Below are 21,782 nucleotides of genomic sequence, written 5' to 3' on the forward strand. Positions count from 1 at the left end.
AGTTTACTACATACATCATCTACCGAGAAAGTAATGGATTTCATCTTCCCCACACTAATATTTACTAAGCTTCCTCAGCACGATTTATGTATTAATGTTTTCATTTGGCGACATCGGTTTTATGCTACAATCGTACAAAATAGGCGAAAAATTGATACATTATTTTGCAATGTTGCGACCACTGTGGAAAGCCATATCATACATTCTGCTTATATATACAGCGCACGCTCGATAACGTGAACTAATTCAAACCAAGGCAGTTCACATTAACAAAAGTGTTCACGTTTTGGAATGTCCAAAAAGACTAAGTAAATTTTTTTTTTTTTCATTTAAGTTCTCATTTTATTCTTGTTTTCGTTACATATTAATTGAATATACCTTAACACGAACGAACCTCAGGATTTAAACTACTAAAGAGATCGACGGTGTTGCTCATCAATGTGCGAAGTTCAGCTTCCCATTTTTCTTTTAAAACCGCCAACGGAACATTATTTTCGGGATCATCATTGTTTACCGCAAAATTTAAAATACTGTTTCAGCACTTAGCTAATGTTGCTTCACCAACACGAAACCAAGCCGCATCCAAAAGATTTATAGCTGTTTTTAAGTTAATCTTTTTCAACGACTCGAGCAAATCAGACTTTGTCGCTGCTATTGAAGGCTGTCTCTGTAATGCAACTTAGTGATTTTTATTGCATTCTGATCCATCGGTTGAATGAGGGGAGTAAGATTTGGTGGCATAAATATTGCCGAAATTTGCCCATTCTCCGTTGTCAGTTCAGCTTCATTTGGGCGAGAAGGAGCGTTGTCGATTAAGAGGAGAGCTTTAATTGGTAAGGCTTTCTCCTTTAAAAAAGATGTAACCTTAAAAAACAACCAGTTAACCTTGAAAATCGTACGAAACGTAAAAGGAATATTCACCTGTGGAATAAATGACTCATGAAACCATTGTTTGAAAATAGCCGACGTCATCCAGGCGGGTTTCGAGCTCTTATAGTCGGTGTGACACTGAAAGTTTGTAAAGCAGCGTGGATTCTTCGCCTTTCCAATTACCAGCAGCTTAAGCTTGTGGGATCCAGTGGCATTTGACCAGCATAAAAACGTTATTCACTGCTTCTCGGACTTAACTCCTAGGGCTCTCTTCTCCAAACTTGACGCGTACGTTTTCTCTGGCAAAAGTCTTCAGAATAACCCCGACTCATCAGCATTATATAACTGATCGTTGCACAACTCCAATTCGGCCATTTTAGCTTTAAGTTTTTCTTTAAACGGATCCACTAGCTGAGGTTGCGAAGACAGTTTTTCGCCTGATATTTTAAGAAGACGAATACCGCACCTCTTCTTGAATCTTTGGAGCTATCCATTACTAGCGAAGAAGTTTGCTTCATTTTCTTTAAATTTTGCATGCAGTGTTTTTGCCTTTTCAGATCATTTTCTGGCCAGTTTTTATCTCGCATTCGGATAAACCAACGATGAAGAGCTCTCCATTTTGGGCAACTCTGAAGAACGCAGTGTTTTTCTACTTCCAGGTCCACAATACGTGTTGTTTACGCATTTTAAAATCACCTACTTTTTCGCTTTAATGTTATTAACAAATGGTTGATTTAGCAACATTATATTTCTTTCCTAAAATCGTCACACATGAGCCTTTTTTTAAAAAACCGCTTTTGTTTAAATGTCAAGGACACGGGTTTTTTAGAACTCATTTACACCAGAAAACATAGGACGAAACATTCTTCGCAAAACCAAAACCGCGACTGAAATATTTTACTCCTTACATGCAATTACGGATAAAATGCCTATTTTATAATTAGGAGATTCCCCAATTTCAGAATTTATTGAACCTACGTTTTTCGAATTACGAATTGTAGTCACGCAACAACCCATTCGACTACGGCGGCCGCCTAACTTGAAATATAGTTTTACTAAATTTATCCTCCAGTTTGCCCATATAACCATTTTTTCATGTGTGACAAAAAAAAATCAAATTACATCAAAATGACACTTGTAGAGAAGGTATTTTATCCCTATATATTCTAGAGTAAAATTTGGGTTATTGATAGTGCACAAAATATAATTTTGTTAAAGGAATTGAATGAAAGTCGTGAAGAATATTCAAGGATAAGAAATTAAAAGGCATTTTTGATAACTTTGAAAAAAAAGAGGTTGTCTATAAAGTCGGTTTACAGACGATAGTTTAACGTGACAACGTCATAAGAAAATACTGATGTAATGGTTGCAATTTTTAAAACAAAGTTTTAATTTTATTTGTTTGATAGATATTTTGTATGGATATAGAGAAGGAGGTAAATGGAATTGCAATGGAATAGGTCAAGTTACATTTACACAAACGTGAAAAATGACGAAATATTTATCAAATTCATGAAAGATATGTTCAATTTTGATTGTGCATCAGACGTTAATAAGTCAACAACACGAAGAGGCACCATCACCGATTTGACTTTTTCAAGAAACATTTCACTCGAAACACTCCCTTTCATATTTCCTACTTTTCCTCTCATCGTCCTATTCTCAACAGAGAAATGGTTCCTTACCATGCACACAGGAAGAAGGCATATGGAAATACAAATATGTGAATTTATATACATATGCGCATATACATACATATTTATGTATGCTCACTCAAGTAGGAGAGCGCCATATGTCGAACGTTGCCGAACGCGGGGGCCGATTGTGCTCTTTGTCGTTCATTCCGCGTTCTCGCTTGCAGTTCAAGCAAGGTAACGACCATGAGCAAGGTAACGACACATTTTTTCGTGCGTGCAGCCGGCTAAATCAAATTATAAGACGTCAAAAATTCTTCGATTTTGTGCTGTCCGCATTCATTTGATAACCTTATTTGCATCTTGTATATCTTGCATATCTTGTAAAATTTTTGATTTATGCGAGTTTTCTTAAACCAGGTGCTTCAAGAAAAATTCACACGTTCTTTGAAAAAATTAAGGATTTATGATATTGTACTTGAGCACTGTTTTCATGCGTATATCGATTCCCTCATGTGTGATTTGGGTTGTCACATAATTTGATAGGCCAAACTATACTTACGCCTTATGTTAGTTATATTTTCTCAATTACAAAATAGTACGTAGTAAGCTAGAGCGAGAATATATACGCAATAATGTCTGTGTGTACAAAATCTTCATATGTATTAGAAATATGTACATAGTTTGCTGCTGGCGTGCACTTATCCTCCTTCAACGCCATTTTCTTTTAGGTTTAATTTCGTTAGTTTTTAATACCCACAATATATTGCGTTGATACCTTTTTTATTTGACATCTTTACAGGGCTGCTTGAAGCTACTTTCATTACACATAAAAACCAATTTCTGTGCACCTGGCGAATTTTTAATCCATAAAGGTGATGCTCTGAATTACATTTACTATCTTTGTAATGGTTCGATGGAGGTCATTAAGGATGATATGGTTGTGGCCATTTTGGGTGAGTGTTAACAGATAAAAATTGCGAGTACGGTATTGAATGAGTAAATAAAAGACAAAGAAGCTAATAGCAAAAGTGAGCAGCAGTAAACATAAAATAACTCGAATTTCCATTTCCGTTAATTCATTCCATTCGTTCGTTTCTCACAGTTTATGTGCCATACTAGAATACTTATTTGGGTCTGAAAAACAAACTTTTGCTTTGCTTCCCACACAGGCAAAGGCGATTTAGTTGGATCTGACATTAATGTTCATTTAGTTGCCACATCCAATGGCCAAATGACGGCGACCACCAACAGTGCTGGTCAGGATGTGGTGGTGCGGAGTAGCAGCGATGTGAAGGTGAGTGGAATTAATAATTAATTAATAAAAAACATACAAACTCATATATTTATAGGCACACATTTTTTAAATGAATTTTTTTTTTTATAATAATCATTCTGAGGCATTTAAATAAACAGATAAATACAAATTATAAGGTGTATTCGATTCGCCATGGGTTAGCGAGTGGCAAATAGGTGAAGCAACTGGCATAAATGAACATAAAAAGAGCTGTCAAAAACTTAATTCATATGAAAGCACTTAATAAGTAAAAAGTGGCGCAAAATTAAGCATCAACTTTGTTTTTGAACAACGTTTTTACTATGTAAATAAAAAAAACGATTTTGAGTGTTGGAAATCTTTAGTTTGACCTTTACGCGCTCTATTGCTTGTCTGCAGTTATCTATTGGGTTGGAAACTAAGTAGTTGCGGTTTTTACTCATAGATGGCTTCAGTTGAAGTTTTAGGTTTGCAGACGTTGTAAAGCACATTTTGTTATTTGATAGTTTTCAATTCAGCTGTCAATCAGTGAGGAAAATTTTTTTTATCGGTTGCGTAGTTTTCGTTTGGCGTTCGTTGAAAACGGGAAAATCAAAAAGAACAGATTCGTCATATTTTGCTTTTTATTTCCGCAAAGGGAAAACCGCATCGCAAGCTCATAAAAAGTGCTGTTTATGGTGACGAAGCCTTAAAAGAACGGCGATGTCAAAATCGGTTTGCCAAATTTCGTTCTGGTGATTGAAGTTGATAACGCCCTAATCAAAGCAATAATCGATTTGGATCGTCACAGTACAACACGTGAGATTGCAGAGAAGCTTCATGTATCACGTATATGCATTGAAAATCACTTAAAACAACTTGGCTATGTTCAAAAGCTCGACTGAAAGTAATGTATTTATGGTAACGCAACGCATTACCTGCTCCGATTTGCTAAAGAAACGTAATGAAAATGAGCCATTTTTAAAACGAATGATAACTGACGATGAAAAATGGGCTGTTTACAACAATATCAAGCGGAAAAGATCGTTGAGCAGGCCAGGTGAAAAAACTCAAACAACATCGAAAGCTGATATTCATCAAAAGAATATCATCATGAACAACTAACGAAATGAAATAATGCGATTGAAGAAAAGTGGCCCGAATTGACAAATCGAAAAAGTATTGTATTCCATCATGACAATGCAAGGCCACACACATCTTTGGCCACTCGGCAAAAACTATTGGAGCTTGGTTGGGATGTTTTGCCACATGCACCATATAGTCCTGACCTGCCGCAATTTGATTACTTTTTATTTCGATCTTCACAAAACTTCTTGAATGGTAAGCATTTCGATAATGATGATGATGTCAAATCGTATCTGATTCAGTTTTTTGCTAACAAAAACCAGAAGTTTTACGTGTGATTATGATGCTGCCTGAAAGATGGCAAAGGTCATTGAACAAAATGGGCAATACATTACAGAATAAAGTTATTGAGTTGCATTAAAAAATTGTCTTTGATTTTCTAAAAAAAATCCGCAGTTACTTAGTTGCCAACCCAATAGTTCACAAGCGCCAACTATAATATGAGTGACGTGCGACCATTCACAAAAATTATCAATCTTCCATTAGATCGATTAATCCTGCATTACTTTGTCCTAGTAAGACCACCTTCATATATAGCTTTACAGTAGGCCATTCGATCAACCCAATTTTTAAGCACATTTTCGATTGTTTGGGCTCCAATTTTATGAATGGCAACTTCGATTTCGTGTTTTAAAGCATCAATCGTCTCTGGATGGTTTGCATAGCATTTGTCCTTAACGGCTCCCCACGAAAAATAGTCCAACGTGCTTAAATCACAGCTCCGAGACGGCCAATTGATATCGAAATTCAAAAACGGTAGCCAAAAGTTCGAGTGTAACTTTGGTTCGCTGGCGGCTAATGGACATGGAAACTTTTCGATAAGCGAAGAGAAATGGCGAGTAGAGAAATGATGAATCGAAGCCGACCAGAGTCTACGCTATTAAATTTTGAACTTAGTAAGCCTTTCAAACATAATAAAAATGCATGGTATCAAGGAAGATTGATTAGAAGTTTTAGCCATTCGACTGCCACGTAATCGAAGATTCGGCAATAGAACTCTGCTTGATCATTTTACAAGTATTTTGACGCTCGTCTAATTAGCCACTCTTCAGGTGGCAAAGACGTCACTGGCTGTATTGATTTTTTCGTATATCACCAATACAATCTCAATCATCTCACTTATCAGCAAATCAGCTGATTCCTTCAAAATCCCGGAGATCCTTTTAACGCTCTAATGTTGGCCACACCTTCTGTATTCTATATATCGGAGTGAATTTACTTGAACTATAATCTCTTTTGTATTTAAACATACCGCTGCGACCTTTAAGAGATCAGTTCATATTTTACAGAAAATATTATAGGACAACTGACGGATTGAGGCATGACAAAAATGACGCCACTAACAACAAACAACACATATCGATCGAAATTGTGAAACTCTGTCCCTAAAGTGTTCAAAGTCATCGAATAAAAACTTCTGGGAGCTATTAATATTTTTTTGCGGAAATCAATATCAATATTTGCAGTAGTCATTTGGTCTCTATAATTCATTTATAGCTTCATTAAAAGCATATATTTTGATAGCCTAATAAAAGTTTACAGAATTCAAAATAAATTCCGTGGGCTACCTAAGTCATCAGGCTGTATAGATGCAATGCTAATTTCGTATTTTTCGGAAAATAAATAATGAACTCTCATATCACAGCAACTTAAGGGGTAACACCACTGTAGAAATTTCAAAAAATTGATTTTTTTTTATAAGCTTAAAAAATTCTTTGAACCTTTTAAAATACAGAATAAAAAGTTTTATACGTTACCGAAGTCTATTTCATAAATATTTTAAGCTTTTAACCAAGCGTTAGTGACTGCTATCTAACGACTTCTCCAAATTTCCAAACTTTAAACGCGTTTTTCTCAAAACACGTTTTCTGAAATTGGCACGCAGCATAACTCAAACAATTTTAAATAATTTTAATCAGGTTTTTCACTACGTCTGTATAATAACCTTCTTAAGAGAAGAGCGTAGGGGATTTTCGATAGATTAATTTAAACGATTGTTATAATTATTTAAGTGCCGTTTTTTTAGTCCAAAATGCTTCCTTTCCTTCAAATGCTTGCTAATTCCACAAAAATAAATATTTTTTAAATCCCCTACGTGTTTCTCTAGCTATTCTTATCTAGATTAAGAAAAAAAAATGTTTCTTTGTTCCAGATTAAAATTTGCACCCTCTGTGCTGCGTGTCGCGGAGCTCCTTCAAGAGAAACCACATTACAAAAATGTCTCCAATGTCGCCATTTTGTAAAATTTTTCGATCAAACTTTGTAGTTTTGTATTTTAGTATATAAGTAATAACTTCCCAAATTAGAGTGATTGTTTCCCCTTTCCTTCTATACAAAAAAATTCTTTAAAAATCGTGTTTATTTTACGCGTGTACAGTGGTGTTACCCCTTAAGTTTAAAAACTAGAGAGTTCAAGTGAACCTCAAAAATTGTGCATTCCAAAATATTCGGATTTTTCTTAGTAATTAAGGCAATAGTAGCCTTAACTGATTTCCTTATTTGGTTAAAAGGCAAAGAATAATGTTTTCTCTGAAAGCAAAACAGTGTGGGTATATTTGGATATATAAAAATAGAAGCCTGTGAAAAGAAATGTGAAATAAAATTTCATTTGCATTAATAAACCAGATTTTCTTGAACAATTTAATAGGTACAAAATATAAACTTTGGAATTTGTCATCTTTAAAACACCAATTGTTTTTATCACAACTCGCAACAATTTGTTAAGTGCGGTTATTATTACCTTGAAACGCAGGATGTTTTTAGGAAGTTGCGCTGTCGTTTAATCAACATTAATTTCCTCGCGTCGCGGCGTATAATGAACACAAATGCTGGTCGGTAAACCACAAGTCCTATTATATTAAATTAGGCGAATAACGGCAAACATTGTTTTAAGTGAATATGTATATACGTATGTATTGAACGTACACTGTTGGATGAGATAAAGTTATAAGTATAATAAGAAATGTTGTACGCTGGCGAATATAAAAAGCAATGCCTATTTACTCTAATAAAAACAGAAAGGAATTTTCCATTTGAATAACAAAAATAATATTATTTTGATTTTGACGCGCCCCGTTTGTCTGCTTTTATGTGACAGCTGTCTAGTTCACAAGTGGCTAATATAATATGACTGACGTGCAAAAATTATAAGTCCTTTTTAGTATTTACCTATAATTCATTTAATTATAAGTAATATACAGGAATACGATTTTTTAATCTTTATGCAAGGGAAGACTTTTAAGCCCTACATAAAAATAAGAAAGCTTAAAGCCTTTTAAATAGTGAAAAGTAAAACTCAAAGAAAATGCAAACATTTTATTTAGATTTAAAAAGTCCTCGCAGCGGTTAGGTTTTTCTTCATATTTTTTATTCATATTTTTTTGTATGAAACAATTTAATTTCTGTAAATGACTGTCTGAACCCGGTGTGATAGGCTAAATTGTGTATGATATGCCTAGTAAATTTGTTCACCCCTTCTGCATACCCTCGCATAGAGATTAAAGACCACTCTCGAATAAAATTCTTGTATTTCTTTATTTCTTTATATAAGTCAATGGTACCAACCTTACCGAATCTGAACAGTTACATAACGGGCAAGGTAACAAATGGTTTAGGTAACAAAAACTTAAGAACTAAAATTTAATATAATACGTACATATTTAACAAATTTTAAAAAATAATAAGACTCAATAAATGACTCAAACAGAGAATTTAGCATTTCAAAATCAAAATTAAGACTTCTAGAAAACTACTTAAACTCTTCAAGCTCTCTTGTAATAGGGGCGAAATTAAGTTATTTACTTCTGAGCACTTCAACACCAAATGGATTATAAGAGCGGAATACTCTATTAGCAACATTGCAACTTAATTAATATATAAACATTAAGCTTTGAACAAGTCGCCGGATCTCAAGTGATAAAACATCTATAAGCAGGCACCAAGCACTATAGGACGGAAAAGGACTACCAACCAACTTTCCTTTCACTCTACTTATGTTTCGTGGTTCTAGATGGACTTCTGATCTATTCTGAAGCGCTGGTGCCACTCTTAAACGTATCATTACCTAAAAAGTGACCTAACATTTCTATGGTTTTGGCACCATTGAATCCATTTTTAACGCAAAGTTTAATATAAAACTGTAAAAAATCGAAACACCTGCAGAGTTATATTTGCTTAAGACTTTTACAAATGCCAAGCAATGGCGATAAAATTATGGTAGCAATGTAAGTCACAGCTGTGGCAAGCTAATAAAAAAAAAAACAGAACTCAAATCAGTCGACTTAGAGTGTCACCTAGCGGTTATTCCGCAACTTTTTGATCAAGGTGATATTCACTGCACTTTTTAGTATTTTTTTGTTGGACAGTGTTATAAAAGTGGACTTCATATCTTATTTTGTGGATATTTGCCAGATATTTTCTTATATGAGTAATTAAAATGCTTAATTAATAGTTAATTAATAATGGCAATTTACAAATGACTAACAAGCAACTTAATTATGATAACATTACACAATTTACACTCTACATGACATAAAGCAATTCTATGGTGGTATGAGATCGCTAGGTTTAGTGCGTCTGAGCCTTCGTATTAATCCGTTGGTTTCAATTAAATTAAGTGCTTCTTCATTGATGTGGTTTAATAGTCTTTCTTTGTGGGCAACTGCAATCTTTGCGATTTCAGTGTTAACGGAGTTTATTTTAAGGTCGCGCTCAATGTCGGAACTTCTGCAGTACCATGGTGCTTTGACAATGCACCTAAGGACCTTATTTTGGAAGTGTTGGATTTCGTTTTTCGTACTTTGACTGGCGCACCCCCATAGCTGCGCCCCATAACTCCATACTGGCCTTAGTATCTGCTTGTAAATTAACAGCTTGTTTTCTATCGTGAGAGCTGATCTGCTACCCATGAGCCATTGCATGTTTTTGAGTTTGATGTCTAATTCTTGCCTCTTTTTCTTGACATGCTCTTTCCATCGAAGTTTGCAGTCAAGTGTCATACCTAGGTACTTCGCATAGTTTGAGTATGGGACTTGTTGATCATCTATGTATAGTGGTATATGTTGTATTTTAGTGTTTGTGAAAACTACGTGTACAGATTTTGTTTTGTTAAGTTTAATTTTCCATGTATTAGTCCACTGGCAGATCTTATTTAACGCGGTTTGTAATGTGGCTGTCGATTCGTTTTCAGTTTTTCCAACTGCAATCAAGGCGGTGTCATCTGCAAACGTTGCTGTGACGTAATTAGGATCAGACGGTAGGTCATGTGTAAAGATAAGGTACAGCAGAGGCCCAAGAACGCTGCCTTGAGGTACACCTGCATTTATTTGTCGAAGACTTGAATAAGCATCAGTTTGCTTGACTCGAAAATAGCGATCTGATAAGTACGACTCCAAGATTTCGTAATATTGCTTAGGAAGTATTAATTTTAGTTTAAAAAGATAACCTGTGTGACAAACTTTATCGAATGCCTTTGCCACATCGAGGAATACGCCAGAACATACTTTTTTATTTTCGAGTGCTTTTTCTATTTCGTGCGTGATCCTGTGTACCTGGTCGATTGTAGAATGTTTACTTCGAAAACCAAACTGATGTGTTGGAATTATTTTTTTTCGTTCTATTATTTTATTGAGTCTTTTAATACAGCTTTTCAAACAGCTTTGAGATCACTGGTAGGAGTGATATAGGTCTATACGATGAAACTTCGTGTCCAGGTTTGCCTGGTTTTTGGAGCATAATAACCTCCGCAGTTTTCCAGAGAATAGGAACGTAATGAAGCTTAAAAGATGCATTCATTATGCTAGTGAGAATTTGGATGCTTTTAGGGGGAAGCTGCTTGAGTATTTCTGCAGTGATTATATCGAAACCAGGAGATTTTTTAGCATTTTAATTTCTCTTTTTAGTTCGGCGCTCGTGACTCGTGGAATTTCTTCAAACTCTTGGAGCACGGATGTAGACAGGCTTTCGGATGTTGCCTCATGAGGTGTAAAAATATCAGCTAGATAATCTGCATATAGTTCTGCTTTCTGGGAATTGTTATTAGCCCATTTTCCTTCTTTTATCTTGAGTGGAGGACAGTGCATTTGTGGCCTTTTTAAGTACTTTGTGCATTTCCATAAAGAGTAATCCACACGACGATCGTTGGACAATGAATGCAAGTAACGAGAAAACCCATCATTTTTAAACTTCTTTATTTTCCGACTGAGGTCTTTGGTCATTTTGTTTAGCCTAGTTTTATCTATTGGTGCTCGTGTTTGATGCCACTTACTGCGAAGTTTTCTCTTTAGTGAAATAAGATCTCTGATGTCCTTTGGGTATTGAGTAATGACTGCGGTTTTTTTAATAGCTGGAGTACTTTTCCATGAGGCAAGTTGCACGTTGGACGTAAAATTTTGAACTTCACTATCTAATTGTTCCCCATTGCTCTGTGAAAATCGTATTCTAGGGATCAAAATAAGAAACTTTGCCGAAGGAACCATACCTCTAAAACCAATTCTGATGTCCCCCAATTTGGGTCGAACTTTTTAGTTTCTTTTCTCATGTAACGGCCAAAAATGGTGATATTTTGAAATGATTGTATGGGGAACCCCCCAGGGGAGTTCCAGGGGGTGTGCCACTGGCATGGGTGGATCGGCCGTCCAAAGAAAGTGGGGGTCGGTCATACATTTGGACTCGATTGGAGCACTCTAAATGGGTCAAAGTGGGATTTTTCGTTCGACCCAAATTGGGGACATCAGAATTCGTTTTAGAGGTATGGTTCCTTCGGCAAAGTTTCTTATTTTGATCCCTAGAATACGATTTTCACAGAACAATGAGCGATTTTTAAGTCGACCCGCTCTAATATATACATATATATATTTCCGTATTTCCTAGACGGAACATAGGGACTCAATAAAGAATTTAAAACTAGATTTATTTAATGCTAGGAATTTTACTTGTAATATTTGCAGCTCTTCTATTTCATCGTTTAACCAGTCTGATTTAGCAACACGGATTTTCCGTCTTATACTTCTATTTATTTGCCAGTGCAGGCCATAATTTTTATTTTTATATTCATGACGCAAATTTATCAATTTAAAAATTTTTTCTGTCATTCAAAAATTTTTGGTTTATTTCTTCCTTCGCTGTGAAGTTAGCGTTGATTTCATGAAATGTTCGCATATAATTTCACACTTATCTGAAGGAGTTTCGTTCATACGCTGATTAATTTTTTTTTAGTAATACGTTACCGAATTTAAGTGATCATGTATAAAATTAAATGTATAAAATATTATAGATAAATATAAAATATATAAAACAAATTGGTTAAAAAATATTGCTTATAATAAAACGTGTAAATACAAATCATTAAATTTTTTACAATTTTTGAAAAAGTGTTTCTGTTTCTGGCTAACTCCAAAATATGACCAATATTTAGAACTCCAATCCATTGACGTAAATATAGTCCGCAGCTATAATCAGTTCTTTTTTTCCCATGCCTCGTCTTTCTTCAATATTTCCTTATACTAAATATAAGTTGAAGGAGATTATACTTATGATTTCTTCCTATATGGCCCAGGTAGGCTGTTTTTCTACGTTGAATGATCCTTCGCTGTAAATTTTTGAAATTACTTCAGAGATACGGTCGGTCCATCGAATTTTCAGTAGTCTTCTTAGTATCCACATTTCGAATGTTTATGAGATTCATATCGAAAACTTTCATCGTCGAAATTTCCATGCCATATAGCAAAACTGGCAAAACTTAATATCTCACAAAGCACAGTTTTAGATTTAAATTCAATTCATGGTTTCTTAGAACACTGCTGTATTAATGAAAAAAAAAAATTCAATTGAATCATCGCATTTATCATTAATAAAGCGACCAAGGTATTTATTAACCCGTTCAATCAGCATGTTGTTACTTGTTAGCGTGAGATTATTGTAGACTTTCCTACGACTGATTGGCATGAATTTTGTCTTCTTTACACTGATTTTTAAACTATATATTTGATTTTGTCTTGTTATGCCGTCGACCAATCTTTGGAGTCCATCCATGCTGTTCGATATTCAAGTTGTGTCTTATGTTTTTTTTATATATATTATAATAATTGCATACGCCATTAACTTTAATACCATCCTCAGTGTGCTCTGAGGCATCTTTGGAAATTTCTTCTGAATAGATGTTAAATGGAAGTGCAGCAAGAATACCGCCTTGTAGTATAACTTTGTAAATGGGTATATCATTCGTTTCACCGTCAACAACGCGTTTTGCGTGAACTTTTTTTTTGGAAAAGTAAAAAATGTTGATTTAGTTTCTTATTGATACTTAGACATCGGGCCTCGCCAGGGTCTCAAAGAACTGTTACATTAAGAGTAATTAAAGAAAGGTTCAGATAATATTTTCCTTGTAAGGGCTTAAATAGAGTACCATTGCAAACCTATTTGTAAGTGACAAGAACAGGCGCTCTCATGATGTTACAGGCAGTGCTACTGAATTTACCCAGAGCTCTGATTGGCAAAACATTAGCTTAACTTATATCATCATCACTACGCTCAAGTGATTTTATTGCGAGCTTATCTAATACGAGAGACCACAGCAAAAGCTTGTGAGACTACAGTTATTTTGGCAAGATCACGTTCCAATACTATAGTAGGTTAACATCCTACCTATCCAGAATCAGCCCTGACATACTGAACAAATGTTTGGCATGCACATGTACAGGGTATGACACGAACCCACTATTCACGTGCCCCTTTAAAACTACTTATATAACTCCCCTTTCCCTCTGAATCCAGCCCATGGAAACAGCATATTTCGTGAACCTACCGTTAGACGAGATTGACGATGACTTCATCACGCTTTGATGGGCTCGGTAAGCTCTTATAACAACAGCAGTGAGATTGTATCGCATTCATTCGAGTATTCGCTCATTCAGTCCCTCCAATATCTAATTATACTCAAAGCTTGGGCCTGATAACTTAAAAACAATGCATATTAATAATGTTTCAATCAATTACTAAATAATGAGAATATTACTAAAAATGAGCTTTTCTTGTATAAATAATAATAATAAATTTATAAATTTGTAGAACTAATTATCTTCTTTATTCTTCCAACTAGGCACTGACCTATTGTGATCTCAAATGCGTCCACATGGGGGGCCTGGTCGAAGTGTTACGCCTCTATCCTGAATATCAACAGCAATTCGCCAATGACATCCAACATGATCTTACCTTCAATTTGCGCGAAGGCTACGAGTGTCAAGATTCCGAAATTGGTCCATCCTTTCCCTTGCCAAGCATCAGTGAGGACGATGAGAATCAACAGGATGGCGACGGCGGTGATGAAGATAATGAAAATGGTGCCGCTTCAGCGGCAACAGCCTCACCGCATCACAGCATTACCACACCATCGCCATTGCATGGCCGCTCGCCATTACTGGGCATGAACAGTCCACGCCTGATGAAACTACATCCACGCGGTCGCTCATTGATCACCCTGCGTGAACGTGTGGATCGACAGCGTTCAATAAATATAACATCTAGTTTGGATGCTGGGTCGATAGACGAAGATATGAATGCAGAGGAGGGTGATGAAGATGTGCGTAGCATAAAAAAGAAACCCTCGATGGAGCGTCTAGACTCACAGGTATCGACGCTGCATAACGATGTGGCACAGTTGAGTATGGAAGTGCGCAACGCCATACAGGCGCTACAGGAGATGACCTTCTCGACAATGGCCTCACAGGCGAGTCTGAAATTTCCACCTGCGCGTTCTATACCCAATATCTGCGGCACTGGTGGTGCTGCCGTGGGTGTGGGCAGCACAATGCACTTTGTGGCAAGTAGTAGTGATGATATTTCACTACAACGTTGCTCATCGCATCCGCCTGAGATATGGGGACGTGAAATGCACTTGACTTTAGGTGGCACAGCGGGTGTTTCGAGTGGTGTAGCGACGAGTGGTGAAGGAGCAATAAGTGCTAGTGGCAGTGCAAAGACAAATTCTCCAGCAGCGGCACCTGAGATACCGAAAGCTTCGCGCGCTACTCAAACCGATTTTTACAAAATAGATTTTCCCGTATTCGAGCGCTTTGTGTTGGCCAATCCGCGACTAGTGCTCGGCTTGTTGGGTATTGATCCTGCAATAAAGACTGAAATCGAGATGCTACAACAACAGCAAACGCTGAAGGTATCGCCCCTGAACACCATCGAGGAGTTGATATCGCCCGCCGAAGGCCCCAACTCCATTACTGGCTCCAAGGAACACTTGTTGGACGACACCGGTAACTGTGAAGGTAAATCGTATGCGTCAATGGATGACGAGAACTGCAATGACTACCGGTGGACCATGAAGCATTCCGTGAGTAAAAGTAGCAGCTGTTGTCGCTCCACCGACGCATTGCTACAACCGATTGATGAGCAACGTGAAGTGCCACAGCAAACAACAATGCATCACAGTCCACAGTCGCCACCATCTCGATACGAGCATTATACATCCGCAACAACAACCGCGACGACAATCATTACAGCAGCAGCACCAGCAGCGGCGACGACCAACGAGCAAATGACAAATATTTATTTGGCTAGCGAGGCAGAACGACCAACAGCTGCGGCAATAATGCAGCAACAACAGCAACAGTCATCGCATCGTTCGGCGCGGCGAAACTCCAATCACAACAACTCCAACTACAGCAGTCAGCACCATAGCAACAGCAACAGTAGTCTCTCCAGCAATGCGTCCACACACTCGAACAGTAGCAACAGCCCGCCGGCAGTCGCGCCTGCTAACATTATTGGACACAATGGCCCAGTTAGTGGGGCAGGAGGAGGAGGGGGAGGCGGTAGCGGTGGTGGTAGTAATAGCAATGCGCCAAGTAACAACAGCAGTCGGCGCTCCTCTTGGAAACTACACCGCTCGCACAGCGGCGATTATAAACGGCTTCCTGAGGCATTGGAAGATTCGCCACCTGGTAAAATTATTACCGCTGCAACAGCAACCACTACCACATCTGTGACGCACTACGCATACAGTGGCGGCGGTGCTGCGGATGAACATCTCGAACTTTTAGCTAGTAGGCGCTCGTCACGTGCCAGCTGCGCATCGATACTTGGTGCGGCGACGGAAGCGTCAGTGGTAAATAAACGGAATAGTTTAAATGCGAATCGCTCCTTGCTGAGTGTAAATGCAAGTATAGGCGGAGCAAATAGTGGCCACCATCATACGAGTTATCGCTTCTCCGCTGGTGATGCTGATAAATTGGAGAAAGGTTTGAAAGGATTGCCCTCGACGCGATCTCTGAGGGATGCGAGTGTTAATTAAGAAAAAGAAAGAGAACAATTTAGGGTGGGTTGGAATAAGGCGGCATATAGACACGTTCAAAATACAAGGGACGTTTTGAATGAGTGAGAAAGTGATGGGAAAATATTAAAAGTCTATGTCGAGTAAAGTGTAGTTAAGTGTACGTAAAGATAAAAGTGTGGCAAAAGAAAAATTGCAAGATTAAGATGTAAATGAAAAATGTGGGAAAATAAAAGTCCAAATTGTAGTTTACGCAAAAAATGGAAAAGACTCAATAAGTGATACAGAAATATGAATTTAGTGAATTAATTAATGAAAATAAGAAAACTCTCCACTCTTCTAACTTCCAAAATATTAAACTTGGGTCTGCTAACCCACGTGGTTGAGAATTCAGAATTTCACTTTTTAGTTAATCAGCAATGTTTGCCCCAAATCAAAATGGCCCCGCGCACATTGACCTAAATTTTGAAAGATTTTTGATTTTTACTTATCTGAAGTATGTTCAGTAGGGCGGGCCAATTCGTTTTTAAAAACTACTACTGGCTTTGTTTCAGCGACTGAACTATTCTACTGGAAATTCTGTACAAAAAATCCGAAGAACAATAGCTCTAAAAAGGGTTTCGAGCATCCCAATTTTTAATTTTAGTTATTAGTCCCTATTTTTTTGTTTTTTTTTTTTGTTTTTTATTTGGTTGAAGTTTTTGTTTTTGGTTTTCGGGTGTCATGGTAGAAAAACAAATCTTTCATAGATAAAAACATTACTTACCAGCAACTCTACATTAATTTCTGTGATGTCATTCAAAATATGGTAAGATATTCAATGTCAGGCTGCGAAAAAATATAGGTCTTCAATAATTTCATCGGTTTTGACTATTTCTCTTTTCTTTTTAATATATTCATTATTTTTTATAAATTTGAACTTTCATAAAAAATAGAAAAATAGGGTAAATTTAAATAAATATTTCTAAATTTGTAATCAGAATTAATCCAATTTTATTATAACAAAGCGCGAGTTTGAAGTCGCTCAACATTTTCCTTGAGGTTTGATAATTATTTTCCTTGATGGTGCTACGCACCTTCTCCATTTAACGAATCCAATATATTATCTTTTGTAGGGAGAAAAAAGCAACAACCAAAAAAGCAAGGAAAACTGTATCCCAAAATCAAAAAGAATCACTTAAAACTTGAACAATAGAACAAGAATCACTTCGTAGTTCGCATTTTTTACAGCTAAACTATACTAACATATAATTTTCTATACAAAATTTAGAAACATTTATGAGCTCTTTTTAAAAAATTTGAAACTTTTTTCATTTTGAATGGCGCTTTAAATTACTTTTTTATTTACACGTGCATAGGTACATACGATTATATGGAAATAAATTACTTTAATTTAATTCTGTTTTCGACGATTATAAATTACTAAACTCCAGTGAGGCTCGTCGAAGACATTTGATTACTTTATTTGATCACACAAAAATATATATATTTATTATATTTATTTAAATATTTGTAAAAAAAGCACTAAGCTAAACTTCCGAATCATAACTCTTCTTTATCCCCACTACCAGAACCTTGTGGTGTTTTGTGTTGTACAGTGTAATTAAACACTTCAAAAAACAGTTAAAAAAACCACCACTTAACATTTTCACATTTGAAGAAGGCATAACATCTAAATGTAATGAAATAGAAAAGTATTTATTGAGGATTAATATTTAAATGTAAAACTAAGCCAGTTCGAAATCCATTTTAGAGCTATGATTACTGCATTTACCGCAATGAGGTGGACAAATAATTCGACTGGTCTTAATATACAGTGTAACCTATACCAACGGACACCTCTATTAAACGCCCAAGGGAGGTTTCACTGCATATATTTTTCTTAATTTTGTATTATTATACATATATTTTATACACATTGTTCACCGATATCCGCGTGACTTTCGTATTATATATTTCCACATACATCGGGTTTGTTTTTAACTGCATGAGAACAATCGATATCGATAACTTTGGTTTGACTGCTGACAATGGCAAACTGTGTTGACATTTCTCTTCAGTAAAATCCGGCAAGTCATCATGAATCGTTCAACGCTAGAATAACGCTTCCAAATTGTAGAAATTTACTTTGAAAAAAAAGAGTCTTTTTGCAAAGTTCAGAAAGCCTTTCGTCCACTTTACGTGCGGCTTACATGCTACCAGCATCATCTGTTCTTATTTCTTTTGAAATGAGAAAAGAACTGCCGTTATGGAGAATAGCGAGTGCTATCGCGGTATGCTGACTGAATTTTTCTTTCCGAAAATTAATCCGCTAAACATCTACGACATTTGGTTCCAACAAAGCGGTGCGACTTGCCATTCACTTAACAATCGATTTATTGGACTGATCGATTGGACCATGTAACTTGTAGCCACGGCAGACATATGCCGGATGTCACAATTAAAAATTAAATACCGAGAAATTATATACCAGATTATAATAAAAAAAATTCATTCTAACAATATTTCAATTTCGTAATATATTATTTTTTATCCCATTTCAAGTTCTCAAGCTCTGAAAAAACACCGGATACATACTTTTAGTTCATGAGTATTACATTTATTTATTAGATATATTACATAAAATTTCAATTCCAATTTTCTTTTTTTTTTTTTGGTTTATTCAAAGCAAATGCAAATGTAAAAACATATTACTTCTTTATGAAGCAAGATCCATATGGCAGCTTTCATATTTTCCCGTGCTTATAATATGAATTACGTAAATAGTTTTCTTGCATTTAGACTTGGGGACTTTGAGTGTGTTGTTTCTTTGTTTTATGGTATAGAACACGTGGCACTTTCCCTTCGTCGTTATTCGTCCAGTTGGGTCTCGGACTTGAACCTCGTTTGATCCAAACTCGGTGTCGTCTTGAGGTTTGGATACTGAATTTTCTACAAAATAAAGAATTATCAGGCCTATTATTAGTACCGTCGGAGATCTCAACGTGGAAAAATGCTATTGTGAATTCCGACGTGATCACGAAACTCTGCCGCAATTACGAAATTTTCGAATGAAGTATTCCAAAGGACATTCATGCGAATGTCTTCTATAAAATGAATAAAAATAATTGAAACTTCATACTAAATTATTTAAAATGAAAAAAAAAATTAGTAAAATGGTTGATTGGTAAATGATGCATATCATACTGATTTAGATGGAAGTTAGTTAACTGTCGGCAAGACTACTAATGTCAGTGGTACCATCTCCACACGGCGGTACGTCACACGGATTACCATGCATGCCCTAGGGATGAGTCTGATAATGATTTCTTTATCATTTTTATTATTTATCTTAAGCGAGAATCGATGCACTTAAGAATAGAAAGAGGAATCACATGAAATGACTAATGCCGCGGTTATTTATTGGGGCAAGTCTTAGCGGCGCTGTAGTAAAAATTAACTAAGGCTTTGTGAGAAAAAAGCAGAAATAAATTATAAATTTGAAAAGACAAAAACAAAGAGTTAAGAAATTAAATAGAAACATAATGTTTTTTTATGGATGCTGAGCCATATTTGTGAGAACACTTTGAAGTGAGTTGAACGCTTGCGTAAGACCTCAAGAGTGATAATCATATAAAGAGAAATACAGACGCTTGAATAAAGCATTATTCTCAAGTACGATAATTGAATAAATGGGTGCATACATACTCAGTGTTAAAATTTATATGTAATTTGAGCGAAATGAGTGATTTTAGTAAACTTTGAGTGAGCATGTAAAATTAGTTGCAAGAAGTAAAAAGTGAATACAAGTAATTTATTAAATTCATACGCTTACGTAAATCATTTATGGTGTATTTTGAAACGTTTTTTTGTTGGATTATCTCAATGTGATGTATAAATGTTTGTGAAATTAAAAAAAAAAAATAAGCTACCGACAGTTTTAAGAATACTAAAAAAATATATTATATAATTAAAAGTAGTTTTAAGAGAATATGTGGGAGGACTTAACGAGATAAAAAAGCTAGCTGTAAGTAACTAGAATAAGCAGATATTTTAAAAGTGAATACTCCAAGACTATTTATATGCATAAGTATACACATTTTTGGCAAATTTTATTTATTTTTATGTAAAGCTGTGCTAATTTTAATTTAATTATGTTTTAATTTTAAGGAAAACTTAAATTTAGCTAACTGTAAGTTTTATGCTGCAGCAGTTTTTAAATAATATATATACCAGGGTACACGTCAAAAAAAGAAAAATTGAGATTTTAAAACCCTATTCGCTATGTTTTTACTTTTTAAGAAAATTAAAATTTCCTACTTTCACAAATCCTTTGAATATGATTTAAAAGTCGCAGCGGTTCATTTGATGTCAGACTTTTGTCATCGCTTATGATCAAGAAATTGAAAAATGCATACACTAGGGTGTCTATCGAAATACAAAGTTTTATGAAACTCTGGCGTCTATCATTTTTTTTTCTTTTGAATAATTTAAAAATCACAATTCATCATTTTATATCAGACTATTGTCCTAGTGTCGCCGTAGGCAAATGGGTTTGTGTGTGACTACCATTTGTTTTTTCCTAATAGCGGTCGACTGTCGGTAAGCAACATTCGAGCGTATTTCTGCCATGAAAGAGCTTTTTATAAAAATCCAGTTGCTGTTCGCACAAATAACAGAATATTTTTGGCCAAATATCCAACAAGCGTGGCGTGCCAAAGTAAATATCCAAAATACGGGCATACCTTCGTTGATAATTATGCTTAGATTGCATAAACTTATAAAAGCACTTAGCCTATAAGCCAATATGTGTAAAAAATCATGAAATTAATTTGCAAACTACAACCAGTCTAAAATGACTTCACCGATTAAAGTATTGTTTTGTTGCTTTAAGTCCTTGAAGTACCACTTAAGCAATTGCGTTTCGTTTACATTTCAAAACACAAAAAAACAACATTTTTCGTATGCTTACAAAAATTTAAAATCCGCAAAAAAAATGTTTCTAACTTAAAACGGCTTTTTTGAAAAAAATTTGAAAATAGTAAACACCGTTTCTCATAAAAAACATAAATAGGGGATAGGATTTTTTGAAATTTCATAAATTTTCTTTTCGATAAGCACCCTAGTACCGTATTTCTTTTAAATCGCGTTAATTTAAAATGCTTAATATAAGATTAGTGTTACACAAATATGTACATTCATTATATATACTTGAAGCCAGGCTGTCATTAGAAAGTTCAAAAAAGTGGAATCGTGAATGGAGAAACATATTCAGAAAACTAAATCAAGAATATCAATTTATTGAGTACCTTATACTTGTTGTATTGTTCTATTGTAGTTGTTATACGATGACTGTTTTGTGTGATATAGAAGTATGTATAGGTATGTGTGCGAGCATACATTTTTGCGCTTTGGCCGCTAAATGTTGGAGAAAAGGAGAAACAAAAATGTTTTAAAATTAATATTAAAAAATAAAAGAAAAAATAATAAAAAAAATAAGATGAAATAAGCAAACTTAGTTCTAACGACTCTTTGTAGAAACTCATTTTGTGCAGAAATATTCCTCTTTTCAATTTTCAAAAATTTTCAAAATTGAGTTATTTTCTTAATAAATCTCACA

At 35.4% G+C, this 21,782-nt stretch overlaps 1 protein-coding gene across 1 annotated transcript in view; it reads left to right on the forward strand.

Annotated features, from left to right (window-relative positions):
* Positions 1 to 16,279, forward strand: part of LOC129245695 (potassium voltage-gated channel subfamily H member 8) — a 216,844-nt gene extending 200,565 nt beyond the window's left edge. Inside the window, exons 14-17 of the mRNA XM_054884034.1 lie at positions 3,307 to 3,460; positions 3,677 to 3,801; positions 14,003 to 14,821; positions 14,882 to 16,279. Of these exons, the coding sequence (XP_054740009.1) occupies positions 3,307 to 3,460; positions 3,677 to 3,801; positions 14,003 to 14,821; positions 14,882 to 16,204 (2,421 nt within the window). The 3' untranslated portion in view covers positions 16,205 to 16,279. The remainder of the gene's footprint in view (positions 1 to 3,306; positions 3,461 to 3,676; positions 3,802 to 14,002; positions 14,822 to 14,881) is intronic.
* Positions 16,280 to 21,782: the final 5,503 nt, after the last annotated feature.

The sequence above is a fragment of the Anastrepha obliqua genome, chromosome 4 (genome assembly GCF_027943255.1).
Source record: "Anastrepha obliqua isolate idAnaObli1 chromosome 4, idAnaObli1_1.0, whole genome shotgun sequence".
NCBI classification, from domain to species: Eukaryota; Metazoa; Arthropoda; class Insecta; order Diptera; family Tephritidae; genus Anastrepha; species Anastrepha obliqua.